Source organism: Strigops habroptila, chromosome 1 (genome assembly GCF_004027225.2).
Source record: "Strigops habroptila isolate Jane chromosome 1, bStrHab1.2.pri, whole genome shotgun sequence".
Taxonomy (NCBI): Eukaryota; Metazoa; Chordata; class Aves; order Psittaciformes; family Psittacidae; genus Strigops; species Strigops habroptila.
The window spans coordinates 154500766-154516481 of NC_044277.2; the positions used below are offsets into that span (position 1 = coordinate 154500766).

The window sequence follows — 15716 nt, forward strand, 5'->3', positions numbered from 1 at the left end:
AGACAAAAAAGCTCCACACATACTTATCTGGTCTTGGAGTCATGCCAAAGCACAGGTTTGAAGATGTTAAGAAACCAACTGCTGGTCAATTGGGATCAGAACAGAATCTGCTGTCCCTTAGGAAGCAGTATTGCTCACTTCTGATCATGCTCTTGCCTCAGATACAGGAAAATAAATCCTTGTACTGGAACTGAACAGCAATTTGTACATTATGGCTTTTGCTTATCTACAGCAGAACCCAACGTTATACACATGACCCCCACAACTGTTGGACTTCTGGGTTTCACTCCAACAAGTTAGTTCTTAAGATTTCTGAAGAGAAGTCAACTCTTGCAAGTTAAGCAGGTGGTTTTCTGAGGGCTGATTTCTGTAACAGACACCCAAACATTCCCCTCTTTTCCACATCCAGGAAGCCCTCCCTTCCCTGCAAATAGCCTTCTCTAACCAGGAAGCTCTATGGACCTTGCATTGAACAATGGCTAGCTGAGAGTCCTTAGACCAGGTATTATAAAATAAACCTCATTCTCAAATTGGTGAACGAGAAAATAAATGAAATATTCTCAAATCTACTAAAGCAGAATCCAAAATCAACCACCTGCAGAGCAGATGCACCAATGTCCACCCCTGTTCCATCACCAGCAGCACAGGTCTGTCTCCAACACAATGCATACAAAAATCAAGTTGGATCACATTTCTGATGATCAAAACTTACTGAGATTTTCAAATTATCATAGAATAATAAAATGGTTTGTGTTGGAAGGGAGCTTAAAGCTCATCTAGTTCCAACACTCCCACCATGTGCAGGGACACCTTACACTAGACCAGGCTGCTCAAAGCCCAGTCCACCCTGGGCTTAAAAATTTACTACTATAAAAACTGGGTTATCACTTGTTTCATCTCCAGATTAAACATCCCCAGACCTACAGGATTTAAAAACACTGAATAATGCTGCTATAAAACAGATATTCACAAGTTTTTGACATCCACCCTTTGGCTTAGTGAGCTCAGCAGGATTAGAGCTACTACAGTAACTACCAATTACCTGCACACCATAACCTAATGAAAAGAAGATGAGAGAAAATGTGTGAGATAACCTAAGGGGTTATCAGAGAAAGGTTCTGGTTTACCAGTCCATTTTTTGTGCCATTGTTCTTCTTGACTCACCTAAGCCACGCAGTAGCCACTGCAAGCGTATTAGAACTTTCACCAGCCTGTGAGAAATGAGAAATGGAGGATTTCTTTTCAAAGCCACCGTTGCCATCATTCAGCAAAGCATCCTGCTGGGATCGCTTCATAGAAATACCAGCACTTTGCTCACTGGAGAGTGAGGCTTTTCCCGCCGTCTCATTTCCTCAGTTTCTACTTGATGGACGTGCTGAGTCTGCTCATTTACAGTAGGAAACTCAGGAAAAGAGTTCTTGCTGATTAATTATGGCCTGCTTGGAAACAGCATTTTACTAGTCAATTAGAAACAGCTCTCCAAGGCAAACCGTATTGCCACGTGCCCACACATGTTTCTCCAATAGATCATATCATTCTGTATTTACACAATAGGCCATATTATAGCACGAGCTGCCTAATGTATTCCAAACACTACCCTAAACTCATATAGCATATTAATCAGGACCAAGCAGAATAAGCAAACAAACTGAACTAACTGTGCCCTCCAGACTTCAAATGACGCAGTACAGCCAAAAACTTTGTGGAAGGCAGCACTGATGAAGGTGCCCTGAGCGAAGAGCAGAAAACTGTTTGAAAGGTGTTAATACACCCATGCATTTTGGACATCACCTTCTCCCTCCATATAACAAGTCCTATCATGAGAGACTCTATGTGAGTTATAGCTGAGAGAGCTCAAGAGCATTTGCCTGTGAAAGCACTGCAAGACAAAGCATTTGGTGATACCTTGGGTATAAAAGGTGCTTTGTAAAACCCAGCTCCAGAATTTTACACATAAATCACACTCAAATTCACACTCTTCTGGAAAAAAGAACATCAGGAAACCTAATTCAGATTTTGTAATTCCCTGCATTAAATGATAATTCTATTTCACCAAATTACTTTTGCCTTGCGATGTAGCTGCATTTATAATTATTTATTGCCCAGCTCAAGGTTAAGTGAATGAACAGCCTCACTGAGATCCTGTATAAGCCCTTATTTTTCACAATGTACTACAAAAGATTAATTGCTTTGTATTTCTCCAATAGAGACAGAATTAAAATTGCCATTTCATACAAACTATTAACACAGCAACCGCTTTGAAGTAGCACATTGCTTCTTGTAATTTAATACATTTCCCCTCTTCTGCTTACTCTATAAAGTGCTACTTGGCAACCTTAAAAATGTAGTTTGTGGAAGTTCCTTTGTAGGACCTGTATAAATCCAGACTTTTGCACTCTTGTAGATTTGGTACCAGTTGAAAGGTAGCTCTTGACAAAGAGCAAACTGGAAGTGCAGCTTTTTTGGGCAGATGCCATTGAAGATGTTGTTTTACCAGCATGCTACTTGGAAACTCTGAGGACAGTGCTGAAACATACAATAAATTGTCTTGATAGCACAGGCTGGCAAAAAGAGCAAGGATATAGATATATATATATACACATAATCTAAATATTTACAGGCAAAGTCCACTACTCAGTTCTCATGATGGTTCTGGGTTTTCATTGCATAAGCAACTATAAGAAACACCAAGACTGAAGATGATGAGAAATTCAAACACTTGCAAAACCATGAATTACTCTAAGTGGTAACATTTAGGAGTGCACACTTAGGGATCCTACATGTACGATTCCAAAGACTACAGCAGTCAGTGGAACTTTGCGTGCCCAAAATTTTACAGATAGTGAGTGAATGAGAGCTGCCACAGTAAAAGCTTTTTCTTTTTCTGATTTACCTAAAGCTGCCCGAGGAACTTTTTAGAGATGGACAACCGCCCTGATCTGGATGGCCACCACAATGCTCACCTTAATGCTCTTTTAGCAAGCTCTATGCTGGGTCCCAGGAGTGGAAAAGAAAATCTCTCCACATTGACATATCCAGTTCTTAGCACAGAGGGCTCTCAGGGCTAGCTGTAGTTCCTTGGTATGACTATGGGACAGAAATCATTATTGCACAAATTGGTGCAATAATGATTTTTCTTTTCCTTTACATGTTCTTAAGTGCTTGTATGACAGTAGTCAAAAGCCTGTATTTGTTACTAAAATATTAGGATACTGGGAAGTGAAAATGAAAAATAAAAATACAAGAATACAGAAGGAAAATCTGTGCTGATGTACTTCTAATCCCAGCTCTTTCCAGACAAACTGGGGAAAAAGCTTAGCTAACTTCCAATTATTCAGGTATGGTTGGGTTAGGGATTCAAACTGCTAAAAAAAAGCATTGTGTAAAAAGGAATTTCAGTTCAAAATATTGAAGAGTGTGCTTATTTGTCTCTCCATCCTGAAAATAATATTCCTGATGAGGGTATACTCATGTCTTGTCAGCAGCACAGAAACAGAAGCAGAAACAGAAGCTCTGGATAGCATTAACCAACCTCTATTTGTCAGTTCCAGAGTGAATTAATGTAAAATGACTTGCAGTTATAGCTGGGTCTTTAGACTGGCAGCAAAGGGGGAGTAAAGAATCACCTCTTTCCCTTCTCAATCTACATCCTATCAGCCATGAAGGAACCCTCAGAAGAGTCTGCAACAAGAAAAGCTGAGTTTATCCTTATCATTCATAATGATAAATGCCAGCGATAACCACTGGAAGTGAAGCCTCAGCAGGGACTATGTATCACTAGCAATAACAGAAATAATCAGGCTGTTAGAACCAGACACTCAGACAGCAAACTCAATTTTTTCCATTGTCTGTCCAGTACCAATGACAGCTACCAGCCACCATGCATTGCAATTAGCTCATGCTGCAGGAATGCTCTTTGCTCTGGTGCATAATGAGCAAGCTGCAACAGGGAGCAGGACCTGGGGAAGAGGTGAAGAACTATTTGTAGAGGCATCACATATTCTTGCTGTTGCTAAGGAAACCAGCTCCTTTCTTTGGGAAGACCCAAGGCCTGCCTTCTTCACACCCCCACTCCATCAGCCTTATTTCACTTGCAAACAAACAAAAGAGAAATCAAGACAATTGCTCACTAGCTACAGAAATACATACATTCTATATATTTAACGTTGGTGAGTCAAAATGAGAATGTCCTTGTCATTGCAGAGGGCTGCTGCTCTTATGAATGGTTTAGGCCAATGATAACTGACTGTAATAAACGTTGAATGAAATTCAGGTAAAGGCACTGGGACCTTTATACAGATCAGGGCTGGTTAGCAGAACACCGCTTCAGTTACTGGGACATGGTTCCCGAGTTCCTCTACCCTAACACTGAATACATAGATTCATAGAATCAACCAGGTTGGAAAAGACCTTCAAGATCACCAAGTCCAACTGTTTCCCCAGCACTGCCAAGTCCACCACTAAACCATGACATTAAGGGCCTTGTCTATGTGGTTTGTGAACACTTCCAGAAACGGTGATTCCATTACTGCCCTGGGCAGCCTGTTCCAATGCCTGAGAACCCTTTCAGGAAAGAAATTCTTCCTAATATCCAGGCTAAATCCACACGCTGTGGCCCTTCTTTCAGGCAGCCCGTACACACGCTTCTTCTGCTGCATCCCAATATAAATGTGTCCTGTTCTATAAGCTTTACAGCTGCAAAGGGCACTTCAATTCTTAAATTCTCCACCAATAGCAGTCGTAAGGCAGAAGCCCCCTCCCCATCCCACAGCGCAGATCTCTGATGTACATTTGGAGTATTTCTTCAATTATTAGCTCAGACCCAACTGCCCTCCTGCACTTCTTCATCCCATTGCACGCTTCCATCTGCAGGGAGGTTACAGAAAACCAAGCCCCAAAGCCTGTAGCCGTCCTACGAACAGCATGCCTGAAGCAGAGCTGGAGATGGCCTCTGCACCTCTGTCGATGGTGGGTCTCCACTAGTTCTAGCCTAGATCTGCCTTTGCTCTCAAGGACTCCAATATAAACCTTTGAATTATTCAGTGCTGGAAAATTCCATCTCAAGAAGTGGGAGCACTGCGCATTGATCCAACAACAGAATTAGCAATAGAAATGATGTATGACTCTTTCTGGCAAAGAAAAGACAGAAATATAAAGATCCTTTGTAGACATTGTTGAATACCTCAGAATGTTCCCTACATCCTAGTGTGGCCTTTGCAATTTTTACAGAGGCTATTTTGAAATCCTACCCCCCTGCACAATGCTGCTAGAAATCTTCTCTCTCTATACTTGCTCCTGTACATTAACTTACATGAGATTAACACATACTAATTCTCAAAAAAAATTCAATTTTAAATCTATATTTTAGTGTGAAACCCTAGGAATGCTGTCAGAAATGGCTTAGATCTCAATTAGTGCTAGAGAAATTGAACAGGACTTGAGAAGCCTTGAAAGAAAACCACAAATGAATGCCTGTCTTAAGATGCTTATGGCTGTTGAGCCTGCCAATGTCCTCTTCTCTCAATATTTGCTCCCTCTTGGTGTGAATGATGAATAATTAAACAAGTCATTTGAGGAAGAACAAAGCTTGTTGACGAAAGTGATTTTGCCTTTCAGTTTTCAGAATCAAGTATGCTGCAGGGAGTGTGATAGTATTAATTCTACTATTACTTTAAATTACAGATACTCTGTAAAGCCTAATACTGGTTCATTAGTGGTGCAGCACTATTGCTTAATGTCAGAAGGACAGCAGGATTTAGTGTTTCTAAGACTAGAAATTGAAAAACTTCTAAGCCCCAGTCCTGGCTTTCTCAGCAAGCTTCTGAAAAGTCTTGAATGCAGTATTCAGTCACAGAATCCTCCTCCAGCAGTACAGGAATGAAATCCAGGGTGCAAAACTCTAAGCACGAAACTCCCTGCGGCTATCTAATAGGAAACGCTGAGGAGGTGGATGGGTCTTCGAGCTAATCTTAATCGCACACTGTGTACAACAGCAAAATACTGTAAAAGCAAGACCTTAAAATTGCAAAAAGAAACATAAAATATATAATCAGAAGTAAGTTTCATGCTTTACGCCCTTCTTTTTCATGCACTTAATTCCTTCGCACCTTTAAAGAAAGCACTGTAAGAAAGATGGAGAACACCCCTGCATGGCAGAGAGCCCAGTGAGCATTATCCCTGCAGTGCACCACATGGGTTCAAACCCTCTCAGGCCAAGGCATCTGGGTTTCCAATACCATGGGAATGCCTCAAGTTGGAACGACATCTCTACGGCAGCTGGCAGGAGGAGCGCTGAGCTCTGCCTCGCAGATGCTCTTGGTCTCAGACACAGTACTGTCCAAGCAAAGCGCTTGTAGGTAAAGCTTAATGTTTCTGGACAACTTCAACATAAAATACTTGGACAGAACCTAATGATATCATCAAGGATCACCTAAAGATCGCTATTTTGAATTTAATCCTCCTACTGCAATTGCTGCAAACTCCTCCTTGATCTGGCCCTACTATTTCATAAAACGCCTTTAAATTTCAAAGCTTTACAACAACATTAAGTGAACACAGCACTACACTCAAGTGCCTAACACATTAGGGCTTTGTCTGCCCCCTTCCTATCAAGCCACTGTAAAAATGGAAACACACCCCTTGCAATGCAGTATCTGCTGAAAAAAATACAGCATTAAACACAGATGGACACCTTCGGTACAAAGCTGTTTCAACAGTGCAGTAGGCAATCACTGCTAGAGAAATAGTTACTCCAGATAATTAGATACTTAAAAATTGAAGTTGTTTATGTTTACATAAGCACAGAAATTATGGAGGGAATTATGCAAACAAATCTATCATGGACCACGAGCTCCTGTCGGGTTGCTAATGAAGGTAGAAAGCAGCAATCTTTCTTTATAGGGTTTTCTAATGACCATGCTAACAAACCAATCTCTATTTCAGTGCTGCACATATCCCTTCCCCCAGTTTTTTCTCTCTGTATCAGTTTACAGGGACAAACACTTTCAGAACACAACGGGGATGAAGGAGACGTGAAGATAACACCCCTCAATTATGCTGACACCTAAGTGACTGAATTAAGCAAAACCTCAGTATTTCATTGTCAATTTGACTCTGATTTCTACCTAAACAGATTTATGGACTCTGTTAAGGTACATTTTGTCTTTGCTTAAAATTTGTTCCAGAGATGCATTAGAAAGACAATTTCTTCTTTTTCCTTATTGGAAGCTGTAAAGGCTAATAACACAGTACTCCAGCAGAACTATTACCTTTCCTTCAAGACAAATATTTGCTACTTACAGAAGTAAATACTTATTGTATACTTATGAAGAAAGGATTCTACACCCAGGCAGTGTTCAGATATGTACTTTCCTCACATAACAACTTCCTTCGCCTACTCTACACAACCAACTAGAACTGGAATTTTAGGAAAAAACAAAGATTTTCTATGCAATTAGAGCCTTATCCTATCTGGGCACTGAAACGGGTTATAATGGCAACATTCGTGGATTCTCAAATGCATGGGAAATCCTAAAATCATTACATTAATTGCAAAATTGATAGACCATCCAATTATGCCAAATACCATCTTATTTTCTCCAGAAATATTGTAGTGTAAACCTTTGGCTGAAAAATTTTTTTAACCAAATACTACAGGTCTTCGCTTTAATCTCCTCAAAAGATGATCTTCATTACTGACGTAAAACACACACCACAGATTTTTACCTTACAACTGTGTGATAGACCAAGCTAACTGCCTTTTAGAACTGTGATCTAAAGCCTTAAACAAGGATCTAAATATTATTTTATCTGTAAGTTGCACACTGAAATTATCTGGCACACATGAGGTAGAGATACAACAATGAACCAAAGTGGGAGAAAATCCTGTGATTTGTTGCAGATTGTTCATTTGTGAACAGCAATAAGAACAGTTGCATATCCCAAAGTAATGCTCATGTACTTATCAGCTCATGTTTATGAAGCACTTTAAAGATGAAATGTCCTTGCAGTGCACAGCACTTGCTATAATGAAAGAAAATAGACACAGAGGTATAAAAGACCACATTGCTGATTTCTTCTATCATGATAAAATACAAAACATTACTGATTTATCAGCAATATATCTCTATTTTTCTATTGAAACATAATACCTAGGAGTGAAAGCTTTCAAACTATCAATACAGGCATAATTACTGATGAAGCTAGACATGCAACTTATAGTGTACTGTTAGATGAGAATACAGAAATAGTATTTTTTTCTGTGTGGTTACAGAACTGGGCATGTCACAGTATCTTAAGTATCATTTGTTAGAGAGTGCAGAAATGAGTAATAACAACATACCCCAAAAGTATTTCTGTTTAGAGACCAGGCTACCACACTGTCAGAGACCACATTTTCAGCCTGGAGAAGAGAAGGCTCAGGGGAGACCTTATAATAGCCTTCCAGTGCCTAAAGGGGCAGACAAGACATCTAGAGAGGGACTTTGGACAAGGACATGCAGTGATAGAGACAAGGGGGAATGGCTTTAACCTGAAAGAAGGGAGATTTAGATTAAACATCAGGAAGAAGCTCTTCCCTGTGAGGGTGCTGAGGCGCTGGCACAGGGTGCCCAGAGAAGCTGTGGCTGCCCCATCCCTGGCAGTGTTCAAGGCCAGGTTGGACACAGGGGCTTGGAGCAACCTGCTCTAGTGGAAGGTGTCCCTGCCCGTGGCAGGGGGTTGGAGCTGGAGCCTTAAGGCCCCTTCCAACCCAAACCAGTCTGGGATTCTATGATTTTGGCTTGAAACAAATGTAATTCAAATGGCAGAGGTTTTTACAAAATCTTCATGGAAATCTCATTTTGTACCAGGCTGATGCCAGAAATCGGTCACTTACATTCTCATCCAAGCCTGCATTTAAGGGGGAAAAAAAATAATAAAAGGAGTAAACAAACACACACAGAAGTTCACATGCTTCTCTCCAGATGATTTATTGCTGCCAGAGCCCTAATCTAATTTTAGGTGAGCTCATCTTTTTTTCTGCCCTGGAGCCACTTTAACTTAATATTGCTCTCCTTCCAGAGCCACGAGAGAGTACAGGCTCCCTTTCCCACCACAGATGCTGTGCTGACATTTTACTTTAGCTGTTTGCTGTAAAAGTCATCAATATCGCTTCGCTCCTGAAGAGACCTTTTCTAAGCAAAATGAAAACAAATTGCTGGCATTAGATCAAACTTTGACCTCTGCAGCCCAAAGGTGGAGAAAATAACATCTAAACTCCTTGCTGCTGCTTTGAAAGCTTCCAAAAGCTCCTCCAAGCATGCAAACTTCTGTATGTTACCAAAACACTTTCTGAGGTGCCACGCTCCTTGTTCACACTGCAGTGCAAGCCAGCCAGCAGGTATAGGCAGGCAGTAGGCATAGGTAGAGAGCCTGGCCTGCCATGGGCCCTCCTGCACTGCAGTCATCCTCTCTCTGAAGCATCATCAAGTGCTGTGAGGTCTTTGGGGAAAGCGTTTCAGACATCATCGTTTCATCTGCCTCCTTCCCATCTGTTCCCCCTTTCCATTCTCAGTACTCCTGACTCTGCTTCACCAGTGCTCCTTCGTCTCTCCATTTTCCTGCCCCTTGTTATCCCTGGCTCCCGCACAACCTGCTCACGTGCTGATCTGAAGCTAAGTCTACATGGGAAGGGAAACTATAGCCTGAAACACTCACTTGTTGCCTGTTATTTTCCAGCCATGTACAAGTTTCTAGCAAGATTTAAAAAGGTTTTTTTGGTGGTTTTTTTTTGTTTTGCTTTTTAAAAATCTGTTTTCTTAAGGGAAAAGTAGTGGGATTACTCTGCCAGTTTTGCTCAGACAATCCTCAGAGTAACATTTTGAGTTCATCGTCTAATTTCTACCTCATTCGACTGAGAGATGAAAGCTGCAGAGAGATGACATTTCCAAAGTTTTCTAACAATCAGTGTCTTGGAAGAGGAGAGGCACTCCCCAGCTCCCCTGCCCTCCTGTTGATAGGCTTGCAGGGATTTGCTCTGTTGAGGTCCAACCACTCCATCTGCTGCGGTGACAAAACACCATCTCTTGCCCAGCAGCAGCTACTGGGCATCAAAGAGGAGCCCAAAGAGATGAGGACTTCGCAGGCAGATGAGGCCACAGGGCACATGAAGAGAAAAATGTATGTGTGCGTGGGGGCTGATGCTAAGGAAAGCAGATGTGGTGACACTAGGCATGAAACCACCTAAGATCATCACTGAATCATTTGGGGTTTTGGTGTCTCAGTGCTTACAGTGAACCTTCTGTCATAAATCATAGCATAATCATGTCATAAATCATGAATAAATCATGAATAATCATAGAATCAACTAAGTTGGAAATGACCTTTAAGATCATCAAGTCCAACTGTTGCCACAGGACTGCCAAGTCCACCACAAAACCATACACTTTTCTATGCTTTAATTTCTCTTCTATTTAAGTATAAATTATGTGACATTTTAGAAAGCTAGTTATTCTCCAAATACCCATGGATGCAGTGGAACATAAATTCACATTATCCTTCCATCATCTCCAAGAAAAGACCTGTAGGAAACTGCAAGCTGCTTCCTGTCAGGCCTATCATATGCTCGGACGACGGCTATGGGAAAGGATGTATCTGAGCCCAAAGGGATGAACCAGCTTGAGGAATCTGTTCTCAGCCAAGTCTCAAGATTTGAGAAGAGCTAAACGCTTTAAATCATTGCCACAGCAGGGAGTCTAAACTGTAGTCACAATGTTTTCAGTTTTAAACAAGAGATAAAAATAATGTTTCCAACTGAGCAGGCAGCTGAAAGAGTGAATTGCAGGGAAAGGCTGGCGTGCTAGAGATTGTACACAAACTCCTTGACTCATGTTTGCCAAACATGTAAGGAAAACGATGCAGTAAATACAGAAACAAAATTAGCATTTACATCTCTGCATTGTCTGTACCCAAACATAACAGCTCCTGTGCTACAACATATCTTTAAAACTAAGATTTCCTCAAGATCAAATAGCTGGATCTTCTCCAGAACATCACTCAAGTGCTTTAGACCATCTCTTGTGCACTTCATTTACCATAATCTCCATTATGCTATGGATGTAGCATTAAACTTATAGATATGGCTTTATAACACCACAGTAGACCCAGATAATGTCATCTAGGTTGATTTGCACTGAGGTTCAAAGACCCACTATATAGAGATAATAAACACGGTACTAGACTGCCCGGTAATAAAAGCTAGAGGAGACAGATGACCTTTGTGCAATATTTCACCCTCTCCCCTCTCAGGGATGTATAAAGATGAAGGTATGAAAGCAGACACAGTCAAGCACCACTGACACTGACTGAAATGCCACCATTTTTATTAGAACAGCCTAAAAAACAAAACAAAAAAACCCCAATCAACTGCTTAGTTATAGCTGTGTTTGCTGTGTCTGTTTCCCTGAGCATGAACGAAATTGCCAGCAGTCACATTACAGAGACAGGTTGATGGCTGGATGACCCCGTAAGTCTTGTTCACGTCTCATATCTGCACTGTTGACTTGCATCTTTAAGACTTCCGTATCAAGGCCTCTGCAGGGAACCTGCTTTGCCATTCAGAATGGGTTTTGCCAAACCCAGACAGAACAATGAATGCTTCGTCCTGCTCGGCATGTCTGTAATTACAAGCCCTATCAGGAAATAACATCCCCTACACCTTGGAGTTACTGTTTGAGACACTGAACGAGTGGAGATGCACACTAAAGAAACAGACAATCAATAACTTAAAGAGAAATACTTCCAAAACCAGAACTGTTTATTCCCTTGAAAGGGGAGGACCCCTTCACAAGCACAATCCCTACCTTCCCCCCAACATGCACGAGCCCAATTCTGCCTATGTCCCTCTTAATCTGGTGTCATCAGGAGTGGCATGACACAGCAGGAAAAGAGACCGGTTCACTGTGAGACCTGCTACTCACTCTCTTACAGTGTAACGGCCCCCCTTCCAGCCGCACGCTTCTGTGGGGAGTTGGTGCTGATGGGCATCAACCACATGGACCACCTCGCTGTTCCTCAGGCTCAGGGAGAGCAGAAGGTGATGGAGCACCTTCTGCATCACTGCAACCCTGTCCTCCTTGTAGAGTCTTACAAATATTTGGGGATTTTACATGATGAAGGACAAACTGCAACAGTTGGCTTGAACACGCAATGTACAGCTCACACTAGTTCCCACCCAGCTCTCCCTGTGCCCCAATATGTGGAGTACAGACACTGAGGATGCAACACTGTGTCCAGGAAAGCAGTAGTGAAGAACAAAACCTCTGCTCTTCCATTGCTCGGTATCTCCAAGCAAAGAGTTTCTCAAGTTGTAATTTCCCCCACATTTTCAAACAGAACAGCAACCAGCTTTCTCCTCTGTTGTTCAAATTCAAAATGAAACCGCAACCAACAGGTTTCACCAGCCAAGGCACTGTGAGCTGCTGAAGAAATGAGTAACGGATGTAAATACCTGCTTGCTGTGCAGTCTGTGGGATCTGTTGACTCCGCTGTGCATTGTACTGAACTGAGGCAATGGGTCTGTACTGCTGAGTTGTTGAGGTAGGGTACTGACCAGATGGGTAATAATACACTGGCATCTGCAAAGAAACAGAATAGCAGCTAACTACAGGCCCTAAAGCTCCAAGACTCACAACATCAAACACAACTGGAAGGGGAGCAGGAGTTCAAGTCAAGCAGATTAGTGGTAACAGTAATCGGGAGGTTTGCACTGTGTCACTTCAAAAACCGCTGCTTGCTTCCTAGCTTTGCTAGGAAAAGGACTACTAGTGACCAAATTTCTTCCCAGATACTTTAAGAAACAGAAAAAAAAAGAATTTAATTGAAAGAGACAAAACCATACAGAATGCATAAAAAGCATGTGCCAAAGAAATCACAGTAAAATAGCAAATGCTGCAGAATAAAAGAATGCAACCACCACCTTCCACATCAATACAGTACATATAGAGAGCATGTTGACCAGTAAGTGAACTCTGGAAAAAATGGTCAATTCGCAGCAAAGAAGAGCCTGGAGTAAAAATATATAGAAGCAAGAGAGAGGGAAAGATAGAGTCTGTGGGATCTGTTGACTCCGCTGTGCATTGTACTGAACTGAGGCAATAGGTCTGTACTGCTGAGTTGTTGAGGTAGGGTACTGACCAGATGGGTAATAATACACTGGCATCTGCAAAGAAACAGAATAGCAGCTAACTACAGGCCCTAAAGCTCCAAGACTCACAACATCAAACACAACTGGAAGGGGAGCAGGAGTTCAAGTCAAGCAGATTAGTGGTAACAGTAATCGGGAGGTTTGCACTGTGTCACTTCAAAAACCGCGAGAGAGTGTGTGCCCTTAACACTTGTAAGAAACAATTATTAAATCCATGTTTTTGTTTAACAGCTACATGAATGTTTCCCCTGTAGCCTCTCCCACACTTGGTGTGAATACAATTACAGTTCAAAACACAATCATAACTACTTTCCTGCAGGAGCTGAGGGTAAGCATTGAGCCAGCAAGTTCTGGTAGGTGGGCTTCTTTTTTCTATTGTTATTGTAATTATAGAGAAATGTGTACTACATCACCTCATCACGCAGGGGAACATGGACGTTTGAGGGTGACTGGAGCTGCACATTTTTCCTATACACGCTATAGCACTGTACTGAGACAGCTGAGCTGAACAGTTGTCGACTGACCTTTGACAAGTTCAGAGCACTCCAAATTTTTCATTTTCATCTGCAGTGGATGCTGTAGTTACCTGACAGAGGTTGGTAGCATATGGTATCAACAAACTGCAGAGGAACACAGCTCTGGGAGAACGTCGCTTCTCTTGTGACCTAAGCACTTCTTTATACAATTTACTTATTTATTTTTCTTTTTGTGTGTAGCATTTATCCTATTCAGACATATGCAGAGTCCTACCAAATGCTTTTGGTTTGGGTTCAGTTTTTTTGTTTCATACAAAAATAAGAACCATTTTTGCCACTTTCATTTGCATGGAGGAAATGTTTGTGGGACAGCTCATTCAACTTGATCACGCATAAAGTATTAGCAGAGTAAAGGTAATAGCATCCTTGTGCATACTGCTAGGACATCATAAGAGACACCAGCAGTTTTCCTAGAGATGATGCCAGATAAGAAAGAACAGGCATAGCTACAAAAGACCAGGTAAGAAGAGGGTATGGATGGCTACTTGGGCAAGCAAAAGACTGCTGAATGGGTAACTGGTGGGAAAAGTGTCAGGATCAGCAAAGCTGAATTTGGTATGGCTGGTGAAGTGAAACTCCCAGACTGACTGACAGTCAATATCACCTGTCAATCAAGAGGCTGAATACCAATTCATTCTTCCAGGTTGATTCATTTTCTCTTCAATCAATGGAACTCTTCCCCCCACTAATAATATCATCCAGATTCAAACAAACACCAGAAAAACAAGAACATTTTAATTGAAAAATGAAAGCTATCCTCCCTCCAGACATACCAAATGACATGTAATGGCTACAGCCTGCCCTTGAGCCATTTGTTTTGTTAGAGACTAAAGTAACAAAAGCAAAATGCCTTTGTAAAATGGACAAAACCAGGATGAACTTGTTTCTTTCAAAGCAAAGCCACAAGGTATAGGAAAGCTGACCCAGACATTTAAGTTGCAAAATCATTCTTTAACCATCACAGCCATGTAAAATGTGGATCAGGCAAGTTTAGTGTGATAAACTCATCTTGTGGAAACATGATTGCTCTCAGCAAGACTCTACAATAGCAGACTTGAAAGAAGCGAGAAGACTCAGTTTAAGTAAAGTCAATGCAAAGAGTTGATCCTGCCTTGGAGCAGGGGAACAGTGCAGACATTTTAGCAAATATTCTTTATTTTCTATTACCACATTCTACAAATCAAAGAATATTAAACGCCTGTGGAAATACTCCTACTTCTCCTGGCAGCAGCTTAATCTCACTTAAAGGATTTAAATTTATTTGATTTACCCTCAACCTCCTCATTTTCAGTGTACAGATGAGCCCCTAGATATTTGAGAATACATGAGCATATGAGAACAATGCGGATTATCTCTTGTAGAAAGAGTCTGTAGGTATTAACTTTAAAACATAGCCTAAAGAATGTAGGTTTTGAAGTGAGGTTTGTATTTGAACATGCTTAGCACAAAAACATCTATGCACGCTGAAGCATTTAGGGTAATTTGGAAATGTGTATTTATTTTTACCACACAGATAACACCTCAGTTAGTCAAAGGGTCTTCTCCCTTTCTCTCATTTTCTCAATTCATTGGAATAAAGTGGCTATATACCTCCAGTTAGCAGCTTGTCAGAGTGCAATCTATCAGAAAAACGACAGTAGTAGGAGTGTTGGGTAAAAAAAAAAATAATCATTTCACTGAGAAAGATTAATGGATGAATATGCCACTAATCACACACGCATGACTTGCAAAGAAGAGGTTTAGGTTTTCATGGGATTTTTTTGTTGTTGCTGTTGTTTGCAGTTGGTTTGGGGTTATTTGTTTGTAGTTGGAATTGACTGGGTCTTCTGGGTTTTGTTAAGAGATCAGCCATCAAAAGAAGGGCTTGGCGTAAAATATAGACATTGGATAAAATAGGTCTTTCATGGTTGAGGGGTTTGGAAGGATCCATTTTCATTTATCTTGAGTACATCTCTGCGACAGTAGTCAAAACATGTTATTTGTCCTTTCTGCTATTA

General features: G+C 41.2%; 1 protein-coding gene across 27 annotated transcripts in view; it reads right to left on the reverse strand.

Annotated features, from left to right (window-relative positions):
• The window catches only part of ARPP21 (cAMP regulated phosphoprotein 21), a 404051-nt gene that overhangs the window by 22479 nt on the left and 365856 nt on the right, over positions 1-15716 (reverse strand). For 26 of the 27 annotated variants that reach the window (XR_003989920.1, XR_003989925.1, XR_003989940.1 and 23 more), the window contains one exon: positions 12488-13198. Coding sequence is in view for 1 of the 27 variants with exons in the window: in XM_030475686.1 (XP_030331546.1) it covers positions 12488-12614 (127 nt within the window). In the remaining 26 variants the exon portion in view is untranslated. The remainder of the gene's footprint in view (positions 1-12487; positions 13199-15716) is intronic. The other variant, XM_030475686.1, reaches the window with a different exon arrangement.